Here is a 25,806-nt window from a genome sequence, read left to right as displayed (position 1 = left end):
GAAACGTTTTTAAAACACCTTGTGATGGTCACACACATCCGAGATGATCACAGGTGGTTTCAGAGCCCAGAGTTCCCCGCCCCGCCCCCCAGCCAGCACAGAGGTCTCGAGCTCTCTCATGGAGCAGGACAGTGTCCAGGCACCTGTGCTGGGAGACACAGGGAGTGCAACACCTGCCTGAGCTTTGAGGTGAGTAGTTTCCTACAGGCAGAACAATCTGGCCCTTTCTCTCTGGCCATTAGGCATGGTCCTACCAGGTGAAGGTATCATTGTTAACGAAGGTTAAGTTTACCTTTGAAGTGGTTTTGCAAGATTTGTCTCAGTTAGGGTTCCTCCCATTAGTTCTAGCTCTCAGGCATTACCTGATCCCCCCTCCTCCAACCTGGTGTGGATTTTTCTCCCAACATTGAACCCCTGAGATGGATTCTTTTTTCTCTCTTAAATACTTGTTTTTATTTTGTATTTGGAATATAATTCATATACTGTAAAATTCACCATTCTGAAGTGTGCAGTTCACAGGGTTATGTAACAATCACCACTGTCTGATCCCAGAATATTTTCCTCACCCTCAAAAATACCCACACCGATTTGCATCAGCTTATTCTTTCTTACTCCCTCCAGCCCCTGGCAACCACTAATCTGTCACTATGGATAGTGCAGGTAAACGGAATCCTGTAATACATGACCTTTTGTATCTGGCATCATTCACTTAACATAATGTTTTCAAGGTCCATTCATGTTGCAGCCTGAATCAGCACATTGTTCCTTTTTATGGGTGAACGATATTCCATTGTGTGGATAGAACACACTTTGTTTTCCTTTTCATTGGTTGATGGACATCGGGTTGTTTCTACTCTTTGGCTATTATGACTAATGTTGCTGTGGACATTTATGCACAGGTTTTTGTGGGAACATATTCTCAGCTCTCTTGAGTATATACCCAGGAGTGGAATTGCTGGCTCCCATGGAAACTGTGTTTAACATTTGCAGGAACTGCTAGGCTGTTTTTGGTAGCACCATGATGCCTTCTTAGCTTTCTCATGGCACTTGCCATATAGCCCCCTCCTAAAGAAGAGCCCTTGAAGGCCCACTGGCTCCAGCTCTGATCTATTCCGCACATGGACCACTGGGCCTTGTAGGTAGTGGCAGCTAAGTATGATGCCTCTGTAGAGGGGTTACATCCAAGGCCAGCTGACTGGTTCCCTTGGCACAACTAAGAGCCAGTAATCCTAAGTCACTGATATTCTTGGCATTTAATATTTCCGGTTCCTAGTATTTTCCCTGAAAGTCACTTTACCTCTCCAGGCCTCATGTTTGTCCTCTTTTAACTTAGACACTTGAACTTTGAATATGAGTTCTTGAAGCATGGTGATTGAGAACAGAATCCAGACTTCAAACCCCAGCTCCAGTATTTTCCCCCTGCACGATCTTGGACAAGTTAATCCCTTATCTGTAAACCTGTTTCCTTACTTGTCAAATGGGTATGTTAATAATGCCTATTGTACAGAGTTGTTTTGAGATTTCAATAAATCACCAAAATTAAAACACAGAGCAATGCCTGGCAAGTTAGGAAGGGTTCAGTAACATTAGTGATTATTATTCCATAATATGTTTATTTGTTTTCTCTTAAATTCATGGTTTACTCAGAAACTTGTAGGCTTTGTGAATCTTTTAGTTAAAAGTCCAGGGGTACTTAATTTTTGAAATAGCACAAGTTTTGGAAACCTATTTGAAAAAATAATGACAGAAAACTTCCTTAACTTGGTGAAGGAAATAAACATATAAGTCCAGGATGCACAGAGAGTCCACACAAGATGAACCCAAAGAGGCCCACACCAAAACACATCATAATTAAAATGCCAGCGGTTAAATACAAAGAATTTTAAAAGCAGCAAGGGAAAAGCAGTTAGTTACCTATAAGGGAGCTCCCATAAGACTATCAGCTGATTTCTCAAAAGAAATCTTATAGGCAAGAAGGGGCTGGAAAGAAGTATTCAAAGTCGTGAAAGGCAAGGATTCACAACCAAGATAACTCTACCCAAGAAAGCTATCATTTAGAATTGACAAATAAAGAGCCCCTCAGACAAGAAAAGGCTAAAGGAATTCATCACCACCAAAAAAGTATTATATGAAATCTTAAACTTTAACATTTCATAAACATCTTGGAACCAGGGACTGGTTTCATGGAAGACAGTTTTTCCATGGATGGGGTCAGGGGGGTGGTCAGGGACATGGTTTCAGGAGGATTCAAACATGTGACATTCAAGCCCACCTCCTGCTGGACAGCCCAGTTCCTGACAGGCCTGGACCAGTACTGGTCCAAGTCCACAGCCCAGTCTACATGGAGACCCCTGCATTAAAGGGTTTCTTTAAGCCCTGGCTGGTGTTGCTCAGTGGATTGAGTGTAGGCCTATGAACCAAAGGGTCTCCAGTTGATTCCCAGTCAGGGCACATGCCTGGGTTGCAGGCCAGGTCCCCAGTGGGGGGCGTGTGAGAGGCAACCACACACTAATGTTTCTGTCCTTCTCTTTCTCCCTCCCTTCTCCTCTCTCCAAAAAAAAAGTAAATAAATTAAATGTTTTTAAATAAAAGGGTCTACTTTAAGATAAAAAATATGAATAAAATGGCAATAAATACATATCTATCAACAATTGAATCTAAAAATAATAATAAACAAACAAGCAGAACAATACAGAAACCTAGCTACAGAAAACATTTTGATGGTTGCCGGGGCGAAGGGGGGGGGGGGGCGGGGCTGGGTGAAAAAGGTGAGGGGATTAAGAGGAACTAATTGGTAGTTACAGAATAACCATGGGGATGCAAAGTACAGCAGAGGGAATGGAGTAGCCAATGAACATACAGGCACAACCCATGGACACCAACAATGGTGTGGGGACTTCCTGAGGGTGTTGGGGTGGGGGGCTGGGTGGAGGGCGCCAAAGGGGAAAAATTGGGACAACTAGTGCTATTGTAATAGCATTAACAACAAAGTATAATTTAAAATAAATAAATAAAATGAAATAGCATGAGTTCTATCATCTTATTAGTTCCCAGAATATTCTTTTATCATCAGGCACACAATAACCATAGCACATACTTTTGAAGTCTTTGTTCATGTTAATATCTAATGTTATATATATGAGTATTCTACATGTGTATAGTGTGTATATTGTAACTTTTTACATATTCCTATGTGAAGAGGTTCAGATGCTTTACTAAAAACCTTTAACAAATGAAACAGTGGCTGGCGGTTGTAGGATAAACCACTGTCACCTGAGGGATGGCGACACTCCCGTGACAAGGCGAAAGTCTCTCTGAAAGGAAAAGCTGTTTCCCTTCTCTCACGTCTGACACCAAACAAGTGGGTGTTTTCCTCAAACCAGTCAATTCTCCAACTCTCTGGACACCAACTGCAGGTCCTGCCACTCACTTCAGTTCTGACGCTAACTACCCGGAGTTAGTGCGGCCCTCACAGGTTCAGGGCTCAGTCCCACACACCCTCCCTACTTCCGATTTAAGTCCCAGGTTGCCTCTTGACTTCTGACTGACCAGCCAAAATCAGACGTCTCCATGAGCCCCCCTCAGGTTCAGTAATTTGCTACATAGCTCATAGGACTCAGGGAAACATTTAACATACATCATCCTTTGTTATAAAGCATATTGTAAAGAATACAGGTGGACAGCCAGAAGGAGAGGTGCATGGGGCAAGATCTGGAAGGGCTCTGAGTGCAGCAGCTTCGGTCGCTGTGCAGTTGGGGTGCTGCTTCATCTTGGCACACACGTGTATTTGTCAGCCCAGAAGCACTGCAGATCCCCTACTTTGGGTGTTTTCCTTGAGATTTCATCACATAGGGATGCCCAGTCATTAACTCAATCTCCAGCCCTTTCCTTCTCCCAGAGGATGGGGGTGGGGCTGCAGATTCCCAGGTTCTAATCATGGCTTGATCTTCCTGGTGACCAGCCCCAATCCAGGAACCACCCAGAGTCCCCTCATTAAAAGACACCCCTGTCACCCCTATCACTCAGGAAATTACATGGGATTTAGGAGTTCTGTGTCAGGAACCAGGGCAGAGACTAAATATATATTTATGTCACAATTTCCTTATGTCTATTTCTGTGTCTGCAGTGTTTTCTTCACTGAGCCTTGGTCTGCTTCCGGAACGGTCTGCCACTCTAATGGTTTATGAAGATGTTGTCCAAATAGTCTCAGGATTCCAAGGTATGTTGAATATTTAAAAGAGAAGCAACAGTCACTTTAGGGCCAACTACTAAAATCTTTTGAGGGACAGCTGATTGTCAGATAGTGACGACAGTGAATTTATCCAAAGCTGGGGCACAGCGCACTTGAATTTTGGTAAAACTGTCCATTGGGTGTGATCTCGTTTTGTAGGCACAACTGTTACATGTTGAGAGAAAAGAAGGGGCCCCCCATTCTGTCCACACCACACCTCTCTTTCTGCAAAGGAGAGGATGTCCGCCTCCTGAGGTCAGAGCCAGGACCCAGCCTGCGCCTCACTGACCAGTAGACAGGGTTGCTCTTGAAAGGACTGTGGGCATTCGAGCATACAGTTTGTTTGCAAAACAAAGTGGTTCTAGAAATCTGTTGCACAACAATGTAAATATACTTAACACCACTGAACTGAACTATACACTGAAAAATGGTTAGGATGGTACATTTAATGTTACAGGGTTTTTACCACAATAAAAAGTACCCTCCCCAGTCAAAACAGAAAAACATTTGTGAGCATTCAAGTGTGGCTTTTTGTTCTGTGTTGTCCCTAGTTTAATCCACATCACATACAGCAATGTGTGTAACTATGCCTCCCCCTTCTAACCTTTCTTGAGGGGACACAGAGAGCTTGAGGGTCTCTCCCTTTAGTTGATGTTGGCTTACAATTGGGAATAAAGCTTGTGTCAAACGTGTTTCTGTGCTGAGGTCAGTTTCTTCCACCTAAGTCATGGGCCTCAAAAATGCTGTTTTCTGGATTTTAATGCTTCACCACATTAGTTTTTGTTTACTTCTGTGTTCTAATGCTGTGTATGCTACTAATTCTTTATCTAATCACACTCGTGTGCCATTTGCAAATGAGCTGAACTCATTTGTTCTTTTTTTATTAAGTAGCTGAGGTGAGCGTGTAGCCGCTGCTCCTAGAAGATGGGTTTGAAGAGAAAAATGTGTAGACACGTCCAATAGACATGTAACTTGAGGTGGGCAAGGAGCACAGTGAAAGCCACGAGGCACCTTCTTTTCTCTCCCCTGAGAGGGCAGACCCAGGACCTCGGCTCCCATTCTCATCAGAACTGCACCGTGGCCTATGCTCATCAGCCAAGGTCCCTCCAGTTTTTCTTTGATTAGCTCTGCTCTTATTGTTTCACAACTAAAACATAATGGTTTTCCTTTTCTCCCAGTTTTAGGTGTACAACATAATGATTATATATATATACACACACACATATATATATAAATACTTTATTTATATATATGCACACACACATATATATCATTGCCACACTATGTCTAGTTAATACTTATCACCATACATAGTTACTAATTTTTTTCTTATGATAACTTTTAAGATCGATTCTCTTAGCAATATTCAGATGTGCAATACAGTGTTACGAACTATAGGCACCATGCTATACAGCACATCCCCAGGACTTACTTATTTTATAACTGGAAGTTTGTACCTTTTGACAACCTTCATCCATTTCGCCCACACATCACCCCCTGCCACTCTGGCCATCACCAGTCTGTTCTCTGTATCTGTAAGTTTGTTTGTTTCTTTGTAAGATTCCACATGTAAGTGACATCATATAATATTTATCTAACTTACTATATTTAACATAACACACTCAAGGTCCATCCATGTTGTCACAAACAGCAGTATTTTTTTCTCTTTATGGCTGAATAATTCTCCATTGTCTATATGGACCACATTTTCTTTCTCCATTCACCCACTGAAAGATACTCAGGTTGTTTCCATGTGTTGGGGATTATAAATAATGCTGCAGTGAACATGGGGATGAGACCATAGTTTTCTTGAAATGCGGGAATGTTTACACTTCCTTCTCATGGTCTTTACTAACACAGGAAACTGTAGTCTTTTGCTAGCCCGGTTGAAACGATGCCAAGAGACTAACAGCTGTAATTAATGTCTCTAATACAGACAAGCTGTGCTCCCCCGTTTACTTCAGGGTGTAGGAGGGCTTTTCTGCGCCTTCTCTGGAGATGGGAATCACGTTGGTGCCTTGCTCTTCAGCCTCAGCTGCCAGGGGGTTTGTACCTCACCCCTCAGTGGGGCCAGGGGCTGGGGTCCAACTGGGAGAGAAAAGCTGGAGCCATCAGCACTTCTTCCTCTTTCTTTTAACGACATTCCGCTAAGTAAGCAAGAACCCAGAAGAAGCAGAATCTCAGCTGAAAGGTCCTGCGGTGCAATGGGTCTGCAGCCAGGCCAGGCCACCCACAGCCCAAATGAGAAAGGAATAGGAAGTATGAGGAAGAAAAGGGGGCCAGGTGGTGGCAGTGGAGAGAGAAGCAGACTGGGGATCAGCGGCGTCCTATCAGAGCCGCAGCATTCCGGTGAAATCCACGAACTCCTGCCTTGTCGTCCCAGAGGGGCCCTGAGCCCACCCAGAGCCAGGTGCCACTGGGCCTTCCATCCCTCTGGCTCCTGCCCTGGGGTTCCACACACCCCTCACTCCCTTGCTGCCCTCTTGTTCTAATCTGTAACCGGAAGCATGGATTTAACCCTCCAGCTGGGGGTTCTCAATCTTATTATGCTACCCTGCTTTCCGCCATATTTGGGAGTATGCCTTACCTCCCCAACTAGAATTTTTAAACCTGAAGTGCGAGGAGTACGTCATCTTCATCTTAGAGCCTACAGGGCCGGCCTCATCAAGTCCACACCTGAGTGGACATACCAGGCCCTTTACAAGCCTCGCCCTCTGCCCCTGGGCCCCGCACTTGGCTCCCACAGAGGTCCTTAGCCTTCCTGACACAAACCTTCCTCCAGGTGCGCAGTCCCTTCCATCTGCCTCCGCACAGCCTCCGATACAGGTCTCGGGTAGCACCTACGGAACTTGTTTTCTCTGGGACAGTTGGTGGCTCTCTCTTGGTTTCTCCAGTACTTTTTTTTTTTTAGCATAGATCTCTTGTTTTAGCATTGAAAACACTGTGAGAACTAAGCTGTTTCCATGACTGTCTTCTTTACCCTTGAGTTCCAGATGGCAGAGCCTGTGTCCTTTCCCTTCCACAGCCGGGGCCCGCTGCAGAGGAGACCCTCGGCCGTGTCGTTGGGTCAGCGTGAGGGTGCTCACCGTGTCGTGCACAGCGGTTTTCAGCTGAGGGCACTTTTGTCCCCAGGGACATTGGGCAATGTCTGGTGATGTCCTGACTTGGGAGCTGCTACCGGCATTAAGTGGGTGTAGGCCACTCATGCTATTGGACACACTGAAATGTGTGGGATGGCCCCTGTTCCCCAACAAAGAACCACCTGATCCGAAATGTTAATGGTGCCAAGACTGAGGAACCCTGACCTAGTTGGAATTGAGACAGACCGTTATTAATACATAGTGAGTTGCTCAGTATAACTCAGCTTTACATTCAGTTCTGTAAGCTTTGTTGAGTACCAGCTATACACAGGACACAGTGTGATGGGTTTCACAGAGCACCTGTGATTAAGGAGCTTCCGTCTGACAGGGGAGAAGAGATGGGAATCATTGCTTATCCTGCACCTGTTACGTACCAAGAGGGGTACCGTTAGGTGTCACACATATGTGTCCTGATCTGGCACCCTAACAACCGTACTGTGAGACAGATGTGATTTATGCCCATTTTAAGGATAAAGAACCTGAAGGCCAAAGTCACTGAACTAGAAGGTGGCAGAGGAAAGATTGAAAAATAGAGCTAAGGTGATTCCACTGCCCGTGTTCTCCTCCAATGGCGCCGCTGATCAGGGAGATGTGCAGCTATACAGATGAGCGTAACACAGGACACGGAAAGATCAGGGCTGTGAGAAAGATGGAAATAGAGTTTAGGCTCTGGGGTGGGATCAGGAAAGGCAGCATAGAGGAGGCGACATGGGAGGATGTTGGTTTGCAAGTTGAGGATGGGAAGTAGCTTCAGCCACGGCGCGGAGTGTGGCCACGTGTGCAGGAGCCGAGAGCTGGGCAGTCTCACTCGGCAGAGGCGGAGAGCCGGCTGGCAGTGGTAGACCATCCCTTCTGATGTCGGATGGTGTGCTAGGTGGGGACACCGAGGTCCGAATGGACAGAATTCACTCTGCCCCTTACAGACAGAGTGACTTTGGGCAAGTCACTTACCTCTTTGAGCCTCAACCTTCTCACCTATAGAGGCGAGAGTTCCTTCTTCACGTGACTGCAGTGAATATTAAATAATATGTATATAAAAACTTTCAAAATTCTTAAAGCGCTAAACTTACGGGCAGATGGAGTAGTAGTTTGCATCTCGTTGGTCTCTCGTGGTTGCTGCCATTTGTTCCTTTGGTAAGTGGTATGGACCCACTGAAGAGTTCTTGGCCGGGAAAGGGCATAAGCAGAGTAGAATTTTAGAAAAGTCAGCATGTGAGTAGACAAAAAGGGGTAAGTCTGAAGCAAGGGGCCAGTTAAGAGACTCTTGCCATAGTTAAGGCCAGGGGTAACGTGGGGTGATGTGGAGCAGAGGCAGAAGGGGAGGACAGGATGATGCTAGAAATGTTAACCAGGGCAGGGCGGCCCATCCTGGCCCTGGAGCCAATGTGCAGGATAGCAGGAAGGGCAAGCGATGGTGCCGACCTGGAGTTGAACCCGAGGTTGGGGAAAACGGGCTATTGTTCAGGGGGAGGCAAGGCAGAGGAGGATTTTAGAGGGCTCGGTGGGCGTCCGGGTTGTGGTGCCTAGAAGGCAGAGGAAATGCAGACACGGAGCTTGGCAGAGAGTCTGGGGCCGGAGAGGAAGGTGACAGCCCAGTGTGTGGCAGCAGAGGGGAGTCGGTGAGGACAGAGCCCAGCAACCGCCGCGGCAGCGGTGGCAGGGGCTGTTCCGTGGGAAGGAGGAGGAGGAGGAGAAAAGTACTTGCAGAAGAAAGAGTGGGCTGACTCTGGAGAGACCAGAGTTCAGGGCCATGAATGCCAAGGAGGAGGGTTGCTGGGCGGGGGCGGGGAACAGTGTTGTCCATTGTGAAGAGGTCGGCCGAGGCAGAGGGCTGGGAAATGGTCGTGGGGTCAGCAGATCACACCGTCATCAGCTGACCTCGCCCCGGGGAAGTGGGTGCTGGGGGTAGAAGCCGTGTCACTGGGGTTGGGTAGAAAGAGAGAAGACACCTGCTTATGGAAACAGCAGTTAAAGTCACGTTTTATTGTTATTTTTCTAGGTCCTCACCTAGAAATGGGTATGTTTTTTGGTTGGGGAGGAAAAGACTGTAGAGAAGGTTGATGACAAAGGCAAAAATAGTTGGTTGAGCCAAGTCTTACAATAAAACAAGCAAGAGTTTAGGTACTTGGGTTGACCTTGGGAGAAAACAGAGACAGAAAAGAGGGAAGGAAGATTTTAAAGTGCTGAGAGAGGGCAGGGCGCCCCAGTGTTTTCGGTAGAGGAGGGCCTGAGCATCTGGGGGATGGCGGGGGAGAAGACCAGAGGAAGGCTGGAACAGCAGCGGTTGGGGTGTGGGCGAGAGGCATCCAGAGAAGACCCACAGACTGTCCCGTCCACTCTCCTTCTCCCTTCCCACCTGGTCACCTCCCTTCCTGAAAAGTGGGGAATTTAGCTGCTCCAACATGAAGATAAACTTAAGGACATTACGCTCCCCCAACCCCACACACACCACTTCAAATTTTATTTACACCACAGCTTAGCATAGCCTCAACTCTTACACCCCTCAGGTGTTTCCTGGGTCATTTCGCCAGGCAGAGGCCCTGCCAGAGCTCCGTGGTGGTGCGTGTTTGCTCCCTCAGCAGACGGTGCCCGGGCCTTGCTGGCCACAGCATGTGTCAAGGCAGCCGGGCCGGCCACATACCCTTGTAGCAGACCTGCCCCAGCATGGCCCCTCTGTGCCCCCCACCCCCAGCCACAGCAGGCAGACCCAGGTGTTCTCCTGAACAAAAGGGAAGGGAGGCAGCAGGGGGAGAGGGGGAACTGGGGTAGGGAGTGGAGAGATGCATCTCCCACTAAAAAGCATGGCACATTAGAGAGCAAGAGAAGGTACAAGACAGACAGGCACAGAACTGGAACAAGATCCCGAGGCCCCTGGGAGGCAGGGAGCCACCTTGGTTGTGGTTTCCGGGTCCCAGGCCAACCCCGTAAGGCTGGGCTGGGGTGCTTTCCTTGGGTGCAGTGTGACTCCCTTTCTCCTCGTCCTGGTCTAGTGTAATCAGGGAGACGTCACAAGGACCTCAACCTGCCCGTCTCACCAGGGCTGTTCCTAGGCCCCAAAGGGGGCACGTATCCCACCTTGTTTGGGGTAACCAGTGGGACTCTGCGTTCTGTCTTAACCCTCACAGGGACAAGCTCCCTCTTTGCCCTGTCACACTTTAGACACATCACTCTTTATCTTAGTAGGTCCTTTGTCCCCCCACTGCGTGAAATCCAGGCATGAGCAACATTTTTAAGCTGACAAACAGTAGAGAAAGGGAAATTAAGTCTCAGAAAGTTCACTCTCACTGAAAAAATATATCAGGACTAATGACTGTTGCTGTGTAGTTGGGAGTGAGGAGGGGAAAAACAGGGTTGGCTTTGACTTTCCATCTCCGAGGGCAGTGGGGAGGGGGACCAAAGAGGCCACAGCACATGTGGAGGGAAGGGACTGTGAGAAGCAAACAGCTCCAGGCCTGGGAAGCGTGTGGCATTCAAACTCTGTGCAGACCCAGGAGGTGACAGCAGGAAGGCCGAGGAAAGAAGACCAGACCAAGAGATGCAAGTTACAAGATACAGAAATAAACGTATCACACGACACATGGCTGCTAGTACATGACCAAAGGTCTGTTTCAGGGGTGAAGACAGGGCATTGATGGTCTGGAGCAGGGCTGCCGCGTGTGCCCCCTTAGTTTTGGGGGTGACCAGAGTTGCACAGGACTGTCATGGCTCTGGGCACCCGGCTGCCACAGGCCCTGATGCTGGGCCGGTTTACAGAGTGGAGAAGCAGTCCTTTGAGAAATCTAATCAGTGATTTTTAGGAGTTTGGGGAGCACTGTGAGCACCTTGTCCGTCGTCACGGCAGCCTGCCCCCACGCCTGTGTGGCAGTCAGTCCTTTGGGCTCCCATGGTCTCACCTGTGGGAAGAGACGTGGGCTAGTTGCACCTTTGAGCTGTAGAACTCCCTTGTTCTAAAACGCTTCTAGATAGCTGTGTACCTTTAAAAATTTCTGGTCCGGAATTAAAACGAACCCTCAAGCATAGGGATGACCAACTCTGGACAGGGCTTTGGGCCAGACCAGCATGCATTTGGGGAGCATGACCCCCACCAGCCGCGTGGTCCGCCTCCACCCGGGGGTGACATAAATGATGACCAGGATGTCAAGACTGACTCTTGCCTTTGAGCAACCACTTTAATTGGGAGGAACGTGTACTTTTGTAGGTAAATGCTGTAACTCCCATTTCTACTAATTTTTGTCTAAATGATGTTTTTGCTGGGTTTATGCAAAATGACTCGGCACCTTTTCATCCTGTGACTGTCACCACAGCATTAGGTGAAACAGGTTCAGGCGTTACAATCAAAACAAGGCCCAGAGCAAAGTCAAACTGCGGATGGTGTCACAGGGGAATGACGGGGACCTGCCATCTCCACTGTCCTTCTGCACAGAGTGAGGCCTGGGGAAGGAGCGTCATTCCACATTACTAGAGCTTCCTCATAAAATCTGCACCGTGATCTGTCACAAATAGGATGCACCCTCCGGAGGAGACTAGATGCCAAACAGCAGCTTCCACGGAGGGAAATGTGCTCATTCCTGTTGGGCTCTTTTTTTGCATTTCTCGTCCAGGCCACACAGTTCATTCCCTGGCTCTGCTTCAGCTGGGTCTGGGAGTTCGCCCAGGTTTTACCAGACAGAGAGGGTTGTGTTTGCACCCCATCAAAGGGGATCTCCAGTGTCATCTGCTTGTTTCCCTTACATGGGCTTTGTTTCCCAAGATGTCACCCCTGACCACGGGCAAGTGCGTGCAGTGAAAAGACTGCTCACAAATAGCACTTGGAAAGCTTTTTGTTAAAAACCTAAATAACATCCTGTGTTGAAACGAATGTGACAATGGGCTATTATTTCTATCCCCATAATAGCGTGTTGTCACATCTCCGTGTCCTGTGTGAAGGGGGGATGGGAGGCAATGAGGGGAGGGCGGGGGCAGGGGAAGCCCTGCCGAAACCTTGGAGAAGCACTTCCTCCTTCGGCATTTTCTGAAAACACACACTGCTCCTTGGGGATGCAACTCAAAGGTTAATTTCCGCAGGTGCCCGGCCGCAGCCGCGCGTGCATTTCCAGAGGAGGTCTCTGCGGTTGCCCGAGAACACCAGCTACAGCGACCTGACCGCCTTCCTCACGGCCGCCGGCTCCCCCTCCGAGGTGGACAGTTTTCCATACTTGCGAGGATTAGATGGAAACGGAACAGGTAATTTGAGTCTCTTCCTTTTTCAGCCAGGCTTCTGTGTTTGAATCTTTGTATGTGGCTTGAAGTGTTTGCACTAAATGGGAGAACTGAAGTTGCAAAGGGGAGGGAGCTCTTTCTCCAAGTTCAAGTGCATTGAAACTGTTACTTAAGGAATTCACTCTGCACCACTGCAGAGTTTTAGAGACTGTCTCCTTGAGCCTTTCTGCTGGTACCAACTGCCTTAAGCCCTTTCTCTGAACTCTCCTTTGGTAGACTGACTACATTTAATTCAGAGTAGAATTTTTTAATTGAAATTGTAATTCTTTTAAAGTATAAGATCAGAGTTAGTGGTTTTCTGCCCCTCTGCCCTCAGCCTCTCTCCACCTGACCCTGGGACCCGGGATTTGGTGGAGCAGCCTGCCTTGCTGGCCTTTGCAGAGGTGCACAGCCCCACCCACCCACATGTCAGTCACAGCCAGGAGGGAAGGTGGCAGTGGGGCCGATCCGAGGTGAGCAAACCAGTGCTCTCCACCCCCCAAAAATATCAGAGAAAGTAAAAGCCGCCAGCCAGAAAATTTGTGGTAAATCTGATCAGTAAAGACTGGAGACAGGTGCCTTCCGCCTCTGCTCACGGCCAGCAGCACAGTCCAGCAGGCGCTGGGTGCTATCGGGGCCCAGTCCTCCTGGCAACGGCAGCGTGGTGCATTCTGAAGTCCTGAATCACTTCTTGTCTCCACTCTTCTTTTCCCTGACACTTGGTCTAGTCACAGCGTAAACTCAAAAACCAGAGGCTGTTCTGGGTTTGATCCTGATGGGTGAGTAGTAACTGCACTTCCCAGGGACACTTCCATTGAATATCACTTCAGAATGATTATGTAACTGGTCACTCTGAAAAAGCTTCTGAACCTGCAACGTCTGATCCACTTTGTAGAACATTAGTTAGTTACTGGTTATAGATCGATGACCTGGTGATTTGTCATTTACTTTCCTTCTGTACGCGGTACTTGTTTTTGGAAATGTTTCTTCTTCCTTCAATTTTTATGTGATCGTGATGCAATTCGTAGTCAGTAATCAGACAGATGCATGGTAGTCATCTTAAGTAAACATTATGGGGGAAAAGTGTTCATTTTTACTTTAAATGCACAGCCCTGGGAGAAAACTCGTGTTTCGAACATGATAAAGTATAACCTGAGACCATGGTGGGATCTCCCCCACTCTCCCTGACAAAGTGGTGCACAACCACAAAACCCCAACTTGGAGAAATGACCTCGTTGCAGGGAGCTCATTCGTTTTTCTGTGCCCCACTTCCTAGAGCTCTTGAATGAATTATGAAATCTGAGATGATGGGGAAAGAAGAATAGAAAGGCAAAGGACCATTGATTTTGGTGCAGTTTGTTTTTTTTTTTAAATCACTGTTATTTCAGAGGGAAGAGAGGTCTTTGGAAGGTTACATTCAACTTCTCTTCCACGGAAATAATGGATAAGTTGACCTGGGAAGAATTTTCCAAGTGCTAACAGGAAAGGCAGCCAGCCGCCCACGGTGTGGTCGCCAGCACGTGTGAGGGTGTGGCCGTGCGGACCCCCTGTACCAGCCCAGCGGCTGAGCCGCTGGGCACCCACCTCCAGGTCACTGCACAGCTTCTCCTCTGCCCCATAGCCGTTTGCCTCCTGTTTTATAAACTGCATCTAGAAGATTTCAGCTTAGCATGAGAGCCCAGACCACACATACCTGTGTGAGGTGACAGGTCATAACTAGAGTTCCATGAAAGCGGACAGATGCCACGGATGCAGTGGGACAGTGCTCTGAAGGCTGGCTTCCTCAGAGCGTCCTAAGGGGGCTGTGTTCAGTTTGGAGGGAACTTTAAGAACTGTAAATAGAGAGATGTAGCCACATGGAGATGTCAGTCACTTCCTCACTTGCTCATGCCCTCCCATCTGCTCCGTTAATTTCCTGGCGTCACGTAGGGCCACGTACCATGCCTGCACAACATTATACTGTCCCCTGTGGTTGCTAAGAAAGCACAGCATTGTTCTGGGATGGCCCCAATGGGTTTTCTAGAAATTGTTGATACTTCTGGTAACTCCAGGAAGACAGAGGGGAGTCAGTTAAATGACTAATGGGTGAAACTGTCGTGCAGTCCAGAAAAGTCAGTAATGAGATTCAAAGCCAGACAGAACCCTAGATGCTGTCTGAGCAAAACCCCTCATGTTACAAATCAGAGGTGCCGAGTATGGGCCAGTGGTGCTGTCCCAGCCTTGCTGCTTCGGCCTGACACCTGTCTTCATGCAGACATGACAGGAGCCAGCTAACAAGATGGAACAGAAAGGAAAGACCCCCTGGTACACAGAGCTCAGAATGTTATGTAGAGTTACAGTCTCATAACAAGGACTGGAGGAGAAACAACTTAGCCTTTCAGAGTATGAATTTTTCCAGAGTAAAGAAAGTGGGAGGGCCAGGGGAGGGTCATCTGGAAGGCATGTAGTGGGGTACTGAGAGGGGAGGCCTCAGTATGCAGACAGACGTGCCTGCAGTGTCTTCAGACAGAGGACTTTTAAAAGAACGTTGAATCACATGAACTTAATGTATATTGCATTAAATTAATATGCCCTTTTCTGCAGGGCTGCACTTTACTTGGGAATATTTATAGCTGAGTCTGTTTCTTCCCGTAGACTCACAGGAAAGCATCTAGTCCAACCCCCTCAGTTTGGCAGATAAGTGAAACAAACCCTGGAGGAGTGAAGTCATTTGCCTGAGGCCACCTAAGCACCTGGTACGGGAACCCTGCTTCCTGGGCCAGGAATATGCAAGATAACAGGAAGGGAGAATGCTAAGGTGATGAGTGGGGAACCAGGGCTGCCACTGCTGGGAGTCGGGGAGGCACAGTGAAGTGGGGGAAGGATGGATGACGCTGAGTCTGGAACGCTTTCCGACTCCACCTGCCGCTTCCCTCTTCAGACTTCCCGCCTCAGCTTTGAGGAAGGAGGCAGCACTGCCTAGCTGAAGCCATTATCTCTGAGTTGTTTCTGTGGCGTCTAGTAAGTAACTTAATTTGTCTCATGGAGAGAACCCCACAGAACCTAGCAGAGAGGTACCCCTTGCAGACCTGGCTCTTCTTCTCTGTCACCTTTGCGCACATTTAGGTCAGCTCCACCACAAGATGTGTTGTCCAGAAACCTGGTAAATTCTGGGTTTTGGCTTTCTTTATCTGAAATGAAATGGTCAGACAAAAAGATTTCAGAACTTGAATCTATGACCCCAATGCGGACCTTTGGATCGAAGTCCCCTTTCCTCACCTTTCCCTACACTGAAAAGCAGATGCTGGCATAAATCACAAGGATACTGCTGTCATTCGCTGCACAGACATTGCCCCACGAAGGGCTTAGCTCTAACTTGTTGAAACCCTACAGTTCACTAAGAAACATTAAAAGTTTTATGAGTTTACTTGAGCTGAACTGACAATTGCCAGGAAGCCAAATCTCAACAAATTAAGAAAATGCTCCAGAGAACGCAGTTTTGCTCATTTTATACATCAGAATGAAAGGAGGGGGTGTAAGGAGGGTGACGTAAAATTCACTGGTGGTAGATCGGGGAGGCAGGAGAAAGCAAAGCAAGGAAACCTCTGAGACTGGATGAAGAGTAAAATGAAGAGAGAAATACTTCTCCATCGGTGGGTCCAGGACAGGTAACAGTTAACACTGACGGCAGGTGGAGATGGTGTGAGGGAGAACAAGGTGACCATCAGGGCTCTGTGGTCCTGCACTGGGGAGGGGGTGTTGTGCCCCGAGGGGCCTGGCAAAAAAGGAATTACTCTGACAATCCAAAGATATGTTATCTTAGATGCAAAAGTACAACAGACAGACTCAGTTAAGGTGATATTGACCTTTGTCAGGGAAGATTCTGCCCTAGGACGTGACTACCTACATGTCTTAGCTTGCTTTCAGTTCAGAAGGTTTCATTTCAGACCATCCTGTGTGGTTACTTTAGGTCTCTGAGTTTGTAAGGCCTCACAGGCCTCCCCTGAGCTGGTCAGGTTTAGTATGGGGCCCCCTTTTCATCCACAGGCTTTAAATGTTTAAATTTAGTCCTGATTGAAGGTTTGAATTTGCTCAGATAATTGGTGGGTAGGTAAATATGTAAATAGCTTAATAAGAAATCCTACAGATTATGTTCTAATGTAGCTTAAAATTTTTTTAGCATTGTGTTTTTGTCACTGTGTTTAAGGCAAGATTTACAGTTATGACAGAATACATTTTGTGATTACATTTCACTGGAAAAAAAGTTTTTCTAAAATGGATTGCTTACGTGTATAAATATAATGTTGCTCTCATAAGCATTGCCTAATTTATCTGTAAAGTAGACAGTCATTAAAGCACTGGCTTGGATAAAAGGCCTCTAATGCGGAATAATTGGTGTATTAAATTCCTTTTAAACAGATCAAAATAACATTGGCAACTAAAATAACTCATAAATATTTCAAGCCCAAGTTTTCAATGGTGTGCTTTTAGTAGAAGTAAGTTAATATTTTGAAGCACTCCTTGAAGAAATTTACTTTTTTCTTTTTATGGCAATCTCTACTTAAAAATACTGGGTTTCATTTTGGTGATCTGCCAAGTAATTAACATGTGCATGGGGCTCCCTCTGTGTAGGGGTCAGTTTCAGGGATTTCCACACACCCCTTCCCTTTTGAGGCCGTTTTTTTAAAGCAAGGCACAGTAATTAGAATGCGCAGCCAGACTGTGGATCCCTAACACCAACTACTCTGTGCCATTAGTCCAGCTCCCATTAGGACCCTCTCTGAGCCTCAGTTTCTCTCTGTGTAAAATGGGGATGTTCCCTACCTTAGACAGTTGAGGGGAGGATTGTGGTGTCAAGTGCTCAGCACAGTCCCTGGCAGATGGGAGTCACGGTACCCAGCAACTGGTAGCTGTCTGTTTTAGTTTTGGAGACGGTACCCACAGCTCCACCCATGCAAGTCTTTGTGTGCATGTGATGGAGAATGCCTCTTGCTTCCAGGAAACGGCACCCGGTACGACCTGAGCCCAGTCACAGCGGTCAGCGTGCACTTGCTCAGCAGCGATGGAACGCCGGTGCTGGTGGATGGCCCCATCTATGTCACGGTGCCCCTGGCCACACAGAGCAGTCTGAGGCACAATGCCTATGTCGCAGCATGGCGATTTGACCAGAAGCTGGGTAAGCGAGACACCTGTGCCGACAGCCGGCTAACAGATGACTTCGTCATTTCTGGTTGGTTTTTCTTTCAGGTGGCTCATGCGAGTCTCCTCTCCTTTTTTTTCTTTCCCTTTTTTGCACATTTAAGCTAATTTACTTGAAAAGAATCTTTAAACGTTATTATGGCTCCCCTAATCTTTATACTTTGATTCTTTAGAAGGTGTATGATGTCTCTTGGTCTTGTGGTTGATTTTACTGTTTTCTGAAAAAAGGAAGACATTGCCAACATTGCACACCAAAAAAAAAAAGAAAAGAAAAATTATTATTCCACCACCTAGAAAGAACCACAAACAATATTTTGGATCATATTCCTTCAGTCATTTCACAGTGCACACGTGGATTAGTTATCTATTGCCAGGTAACAAATTGCCCCCAAGCCCAACAGCTTTAGACGACAGTGAACACCTGTCATCGCACAGTTTTGGAGGGTCAGGAACACAGGCACAGCCGGCCTGGTGGTTCTGGCAAGGCTGCAGACAGGCTGTCAGCCAGGGCCACACTCGTCTCGAGGCTCAACGGGGGCTGGCAAGCGCGCCCGGTCCCTCGCAGAGGCTCCAGTCCTTCCCCATGAGGGCTGCTCCGGGGGTTGCTCACAGCACTGCAGCTCGCTTCCACCAGACCAAACACCAGACCAAATGATCCAAGGGAAAATACACAAGAAATAAAAATTAAAATTAACAAAGCACAAGTGGATAAAATGGAAGTCACAGTCTTTTATAGCCTGATGTCAACGTAGTATACTGTCATTTCTTTGCAGACGATCTCAGTCAGGGAGCCCAACAGTGGGGGTGGGGTGGCTGCCCAGGCGCGTGTGCACTTGGCAGTGGGGATGTAGGGGCCTCCAGGAGGCTGCCTTCCACAAAGTACATATTTAACAGAAATGGGATTATGTGCTATGTACTGTTCTATAACGTGCTTTTAAAATCACTTGCATGTCATGAACATCCTTCCATAGCATCAGCTACTCTTCTGCAGTGTTAACATTAATGAATGCATAGCATCCCATCACATGGGTCCATTATGATTCAGGGGCTCAATCCCCTACAGTCAGGAAGAACATTAATATTCTCACCAACGCATGATAACTATCTTTATAGTAAACCTTTATACGCGGTCATGATTATTTCTCTGAGATAAAATTTTGGAAGAAGTAGAATTGCTGGGTTAAAAAAGTGCACATTCAGAAGCTTTGATACACATTTCCAGATTTTCCTTCAGGACGTTTTGTCGTCAACACTCAGAATAATGCTGCGGCAGCTCGTGTGTGTGCTCAGGGCCCTGGGGGCACCTTGGCCTGGGAGCCTTTGGTGCCCGGTCCCAGGAAGTCACGCTTGAAAACACTGGCTTTCAAGCAACCCAATGCAGATTACTGGGAGGTTTTTTAACACCAAGTGTGTTTTCAAAGACAGCTAATTTCTTGAGTAGTTTATAGAAATTTATTTCTGGAACCAAATGCCTGTTGGTCTTTCTGGGGGTAGGGGTGGGGAGTTGTTTTGTTTTTACGTTTTGAATAATTACTAACAGACCCCATAACTCTTTGTGTGGGATTCGGTGATTTTACCAGACACACAGAACCCGGCGATGGTGGGTGGGTGGTCACGCTGCCCTCAGTGAGAAGGGCACTTTGTCACTGGCGTGTGTTCTCTGCAGCTCGGTGACTTTTGAGGACAGAAGGAGCCCTGGGCCACCAGGAGAGAGCAACGCCAGGGGGGTGTGACAGAGAGAGTCTATGAAGAGCAGGGGACTTCTGATGGGAGGAAAGGATACGGGCAAAGAGGAATGGAGAGAAAATATGAAGGAGAAAGGGGAAAGCTTGCATTTTATACCTTGAAAACCTGGGTTCTGCTCCTCGTAACATTGTAAGTCCCACTTTGGGCAAATCACTTGTGCCTGTTTTCTCATTTGAACAAGACTACATTTGTTTATTTTCATTCCTTGTATATTCTGCCCCTTCCATTAGCCCTTCTGGTTGACCCTGAACATCATTGAGTCATTCTGGAGCAGCACAGCATGTGGTTAAGAGCCTGGAATCAGTCCTGAACAGTGTGGCTCAGTTGGTGGGCGCGCCGTCCTGTAACCGAAGGACGCTGTGGGTTCAGCTCCCTGTCAGGGCACATACCTAGGTTGCGGGTCCAGTCCCTCGTCTGGGTGCATATGGGATGCAACAGATCACTGTGTCTCTCCTATCAGTGTTTCTCTCTCCCTTCCTCTCTCTCTCAAAGCAATGAACAAATGTCCTCAGGTGAGGATGAAAGAGCAGGGGCTCACAGGGCACTGCCACCCACATGCTACATGGCCATGGCCAAGTTACTTAACCTGTCTGTGTTTCCTCAGCTGTACAGTGGGGATAATAATAGTACCCAGTGTTGTTACAAACAGTGTACTAGTCAGAGTTCCCCAGAGAAACAGTGTTGTGTGTGCGCGCACATGTGTGGAAAGAGAGAAGTTTTAAGGGATTGGCTCACGCAGCTATGGAGGCTGACAAGCCCAAACTCTGCAGGAGGGCCAGCAGGCTGGAGATTCAGAGAATAGCCAGTGTTGCAATTTGAGCCCAAGGTAGTCTGCTGGCAAAAATTTCCTCTTCCTTGTGGGAGCTCAGTCTTTTTTGTTTTTTAAGGCCTTCAACTGATTAGATAAGGCCCACCAATGTAATAAAGAGTAATCTGCTGTCCCCAGTCTGTTGACTTACATGTTAGTCTTGTCTTAAAAATAACTTCAGAGCAACATCCAAACACACATGAACAGATAATCTGGAAACTGTGGCCTAACCAAATTGACACATAAAGTCAACCACACCAAGGAGTAAATGAGTTGATATTGTAAGAAGCTCAGTACAGTGCCTGGTGTACCAAGCAAGCGTGCCCTAAGAGTCTGTTAGGTACACAAAGTTCTCCCCATTCTGTAGAGGCTTCCTGGTACCATGCCATCCAAGCTGCTTTCCCAGGTTTCTGGAAGGACTGCTCCCTGTGCGCTGCCCCCATTTCTCTGCACACTGCAGTCCCTCTTCCACTTTGCCACTCTCCTGAAGCAAATGTCACTGAGTTCGCCAGCAGCAGCCCGATTGTGAACAGAGGTGACCTCCTCATCCTCTTGGACAGACACCTCTGCAGCATTTGATGGTTTTCTGTCCTCTGCAGAGGGCCCTCCTTTCTTGGCTTTCTGACTCAATGCCCCCCTGTGTCCTCATCATCTGCCAGCCCCTGGGCTTCGCCCTGCGCCCAGCTCTTAACTTACTTTCTGTGCAGTTGCAGGGGCATCTCAGCACTTCTCACACTCCCACAGTTATCTGCACACCCTCGTCTGAGTCTCAGCTCTGTGTGTCTCATGTCTGTGAGACATCTCTTTCTGGATGTCCTACCTGAAACTCAAATTCTCCGTGTCTAAAACTGAAACTCAGCAACTCCCCTCACTCCAACCCATCTCCTGTTCATCTGTGTCTCTTCTCTGGTTAAGGGTGTCATCTCCCAGACCATCGCAATAGCAACCTCAGGGTTATCCCCAGTGTGTTCTTTTCTCCACTTCCCCAAGCAGCCGTGCCCGGACCCCTGCAGAGTCATGTGAGTGTCAGGTCAGCGTTTCTCCACCCTGCCCTCACCTCTCCTCTCCTGGTACCGCTGCCTTGGTTCTGAAGCTTCCCTCTTCTCTGGTCAGTTTCCGCCCCTGGTCTCACTGCCTTCCGCCTCTCCTTCCCTCTAGTAGGTCTTCTGCTACCTGAACTACCTGAGCTGTCTTTCAAAATGACAGACCACTTTCCCACCTGAGAGTGTCGTAGAGCGACTCACCGTGAGGCAGTCCATCCACACTGCCTAGCATGACGCTCATCTCCTCAGAGCTGGCCCGCCTGTCTCCCTGCCTCTTGACCATCCCCTGTGTCCTGCGCGCCCTTGTTGCTGCCACAACCAACTACTCGCCCTTCCTGCGAATGCTCAGGACTCCCTCGCAGCCTTCCACTTTGTGTGAGCAGCATCTCGCCTTTCAAATCCCTTTCTCCATCCCCTAAACAGCAATTTAGACACATTGTACCTATTATAGTGATACTAGAAGCATATAAGGACATGGTGTTGTAGTTTCTTAGTTATTATCTGTGTCCTTGCCAAGTCTTTGAATCCTTGTAATCAAGAATAGTTTTTGGCCCTAGCTTGTATGGTTCGGTGGATTGAGTGCCCGCCTGCGAACCAAGGGTTGCCAGTTCAATTCCCAGTCAGGGCACGTGCCTGAGTTGTAGGCCAGGCCCCCACTAGGGGGAGGGTGAGAGGCAACCACACATTGATGTTTCTCTCTCTCCCTCTCTCTCTCCCTTCCCCTCTCTAAAAAAAATAAATAAATAAAATCTTAAAAAAAAAATTTTGGCACATACTGGGTACCCAACTAAAATATTTATTGAATCAGATGTTTTTAGAGTCAGGACAGGTAAAGCTGTGACAGTGTAACATCTGCACGTACAGTGACTGTACACATAGAGTTTACCCTCACCTGTCTGTGCGCATACACATGGTATTCAGAGAAAGGACCACTGTATTGGAGTGTCTCCATCTTGCTGCCATTATTTTTTCTTTCTTCCTGCCTCTTCTTTTTTGAATGACTATACTCGAATATAGATAAGTAGGGCTGGGAGTATAAAAGTTTATGTGCCTAATAACATGATGTTGACCTTTGAACAATTTGAACTGCATGGGTCCATTTATACATGGATTTTTTTTCCCAGTAAATATACTGTTAACCCTCGATATCCCCAGGTCTTGCATCCATAGATGCAACCAACCGTGGGTTGAAAACAGTGTTTTCAGCCTGTGGTTGGGAATCCACGAATGCGGAGGGCCACTGTGTGCACTGTTCTGTGCCATCTTCTGTAAGGGACGTGAGTGTTGGCAGATTCTGGTAACTGTGAAGGTGGTTCTCAAACCACTCACCCCCTGTGGATCCTGAGGGATGACTAAGTTTGGGGGGAATAAAAAATTATACACAGCACATTTGACTGTGCAGGGGATCAGCGTCCCTAACCCCTGCATTGTTCCAGTGTCAACTGTACACTGAAGCTTTCTCTCAGAATTTATACATATATTCAACATTTGTCTGGAAAAAGTTAGCCATTGTTAATATAATGAGATGGTTTTCATGACATCAGTGTACCCTGGCAGCCAAGGAGACTGGACTGGAATGTGCATGTGTGAACAGTGACAACTTCACTGCACTAGTCAGTGGGGGTGGTAGACACTGTTGAGTTAGCTTGTGTACTGTGTGGCCATCGAATGCAAAATGACTGAGTGAGTAGAGCAACAAATCTGCATCAAATTTTGCATTAAGCTTGAACATTCCTCTGCAGAAACTATTCGAATGATTCAGAAGGCTGTAGCTATGGGCAACTAGTGATTGGCAGCTTCATTACGACAATATGCCTACTCATGCATTGCATCTCATGCAGAGTTTTTGGGCAACACATCAAATCACCCAGATTGTAGAGGGTTGACTCAGCCCCACTACAGCCCAGATTTGGCACCCTGCAACTTCTGGCTTTTTTCAAAATTAAAATCATCTTTGAAAAGGAAGAGATTTCAGACTGTTGATGAGATTCAGGGTCAGCCAATGGTGATTGGGAGAACTGTGTAAGGTCCCAAGGTGCCTACTTTGAAGGGAACTGAGGCATCACTGTCCTCTGTACAGTGTTTCTTGTGTCTCATGTGTGCTTCAGGAAGTGTCTCTGTTTTTCATAGCACCTGGCTGGATGGCTTCTGGACAGACCTTGTGTGTCACAACAGTGTGGCATAGGCCCATGGGAGCACCAGCCTTCCTCACATTAGTTTATATACAACTCACAAATAAAAATTTATTTTAGTAAAAAATTATATGTGGGGCAGACTGAATAATGGCCTCTCAAACAGGTGTACATTGTAATCCCTGGGACCCTGTGAGTATTCCTTCACATGGTGATGGGACTGTGGGGATGTGATTAAGAGTCTGGCGATGAGGAAATTCTCCTGGACCATCCAGATGGGCCCACTGCAATCACAGCAGTCCTTCAGAAGGATGCAGGGAAGCCAGAACCAGGAGATTGCAATGAAGCAGAGCTTGGAGTGAATATGGAGAAAGTGGCCACAATTTAAGGAGTGTAAGCATCCAGGTGAAGCTGCAAAGGGCAAGGAAACAGCTTCTCCCCTCACAGCCTCCAGAAGGAACCCACCTTCTGACACCTTACCTATAGCCCAGTGAAACTGGACTTCTGACCTCTGGAACTATAAGAGAATAAATTTGTGTTGTTTTAAGCCCTGAAGTTTATGGTAGTTTGTTACAGCAGCAATAGAAAACTAACACGAAGTAGAAATCATTGAAGCCTCTGAAGTTATCCAGTCCTCTGGAAGTCATTCCCACGGCATGGGGCCTGTTCCCATTGGGAATCTCCATTGTATAGGCGATCTCTTTCTGTGTAAATGGTCTTTTTAACTCAGCATCGACAGTGAAGACCATAACTGCCAGATTTCTGGCCGTCACAGATTGTGTGCAGAGAAAAAGCCAATGTTTGAATAGCTATTCAAAAATAATCAAATGAATTAAGTTGTGTTTTCTGAAAACGTTATCTCTAAGATTGGATGGACACAATCAAATAACCATACATTCTTTACTTACTAAACTCAATAGAAGCCTATATATTTCATGTTTTTTACTACTAATATATGTAATCGATAATATTATTTAAGTATAAACTAAATTATTCAGTTAAATAAAAAGTTCCAAGGTGGTATTATCAGATCAGGAAAAAAATAGGAATACATCTTAAGTATATAACTATTTACTAATTAACTGCTACTTATGATTAATTCAAGTATGATAATCACTTCAAACCAGTTTAACACTTTAAATTATCTACTTTTGAGATAAGTTTAAGTAATTACAATTTCAAAGTGTTTAACAGCCAGAGATAGAAATTTGTGAATTCATTAAAATTTTTTCACCTAAATAAGTATAAAGCCAACTGTGGCCCAAAAGCTAAGAATGGTTTTTATATTTTTAAATGGTTGAAAGAAAGAATCCAAAGAAAAAGAGTATCTCATAACACATGAAAATTATAAAAATTGAAATGTAAGCTTACCTAAATAAAGTTTTATTAGATACTAGAGACTGAATGTTTGTATGCCCCCACAAAGCTCAGGTGTTGAAACCTGATTCCAGTGTGATGGTGTTAGGAGGTGGGGCCTTTGGGAGGTGATTAGGTCACGAGGGTGCAGCCCCCATGAATGGGATTAGTGCCCTTATAAAAGGGCCTGCAGAGAGATCGCTGGTCCCTTCTGGGTGGACACAGTAAGAAGGTGTGTGTAATCGATGAATCAGGAAGCAGGTCCTCACCAGATACTAAATCTCATGCCACCTTGATCTTGGACTTCTAGCCTCCAGAAGTGCGGGAAGTGAATTTCTGTTGTTTATAAGCCACTCAGTTGATGGACTGTGACACAGGCACACAGCTGTGCCCAGTTGTTCGCAAACGGGCTACGGGGGTGCTGTCTCACTACACCATGGAGCTGAGGGGCTGTGACAGTCTGCATGTCCCCACAAACTAAAAATATTTACTCTCTGGCCTGTTGCAGAACATTTTGTTTTCCCTGATCTCAAATGCATTCCTCAGGGAAGCTCTTACCATCCAGTATAAGAATGCAGATACACCCTACACACTGTGCAGGACCAACCCGGGGTGTCTGGTTCAGTCACCCTTTGCACTTGCCCTTATCCAGAGAACCCTCCAGCATTCTGCCGGAAGTGACTGGATGCTCAGAGTGATAACGCCTTCTTTGTAGGGCAAGATTTCAGACTCTCTGAAGAATGGTGAAATTCTTTTTTAGTATTCTGGGACTGCTATTTGAAAAAATAAATTCACATTTTATCACTCACTCGAATACTTCAATCCATGCGTGGTGGGTGACTGAACATTTGGGAGAGAAACCTGGGGCTGCTGCCCCCAGGCCCCCGTAGAGTAGAGTCAGTATTGGCAGTGCCATTTATCGAGATTGTCATTT

General features: G+C 46.8%; 1 protein-coding gene across 2 annotated transcripts in view; it reads left to right on the top strand.

Moving 5' to 3' along the window:
- Positions 1-25,806, top strand: part of FAM171A1 (family with sequence similarity 171 member A1) — a 127,323-nt gene that overhangs the window by 79,076 nt on the left and 22,441 nt on the right. Inside the window, exons 3-5 of one of the 2 annotated variants that reach the window (XM_028505869.2) lie at positions 4,127-4,219; positions 12,436-12,594; positions 17,588-17,764. In XM_028505869.2, the coding sequence (XP_028361670.1) occupies positions 4,127-4,219; positions 12,436-12,594; positions 17,588-17,764 (429 nt within the window). The remainder of the gene's footprint in view (positions 1-4,126; positions 4,220-12,435; positions 12,595-17,587; positions 17,765-25,806) is intronic. The other variant, XM_036024131.1, reaches the window with a different exon arrangement.

Source organism: Phyllostomus discolor, chromosome 1, assembly GCF_004126475.2.
Source record: "Phyllostomus discolor isolate MPI-MPIP mPhyDis1 chromosome 1, mPhyDis1.pri.v3, whole genome shotgun sequence".
Lineage (NCBI taxonomy): Eukaryota > Metazoa > Chordata > Mammalia > Chiroptera > Phyllostomidae > Phyllostomus > Phyllostomus discolor.
This window is presented reverse-complemented; position numbering and strand designations above follow the sequence as displayed.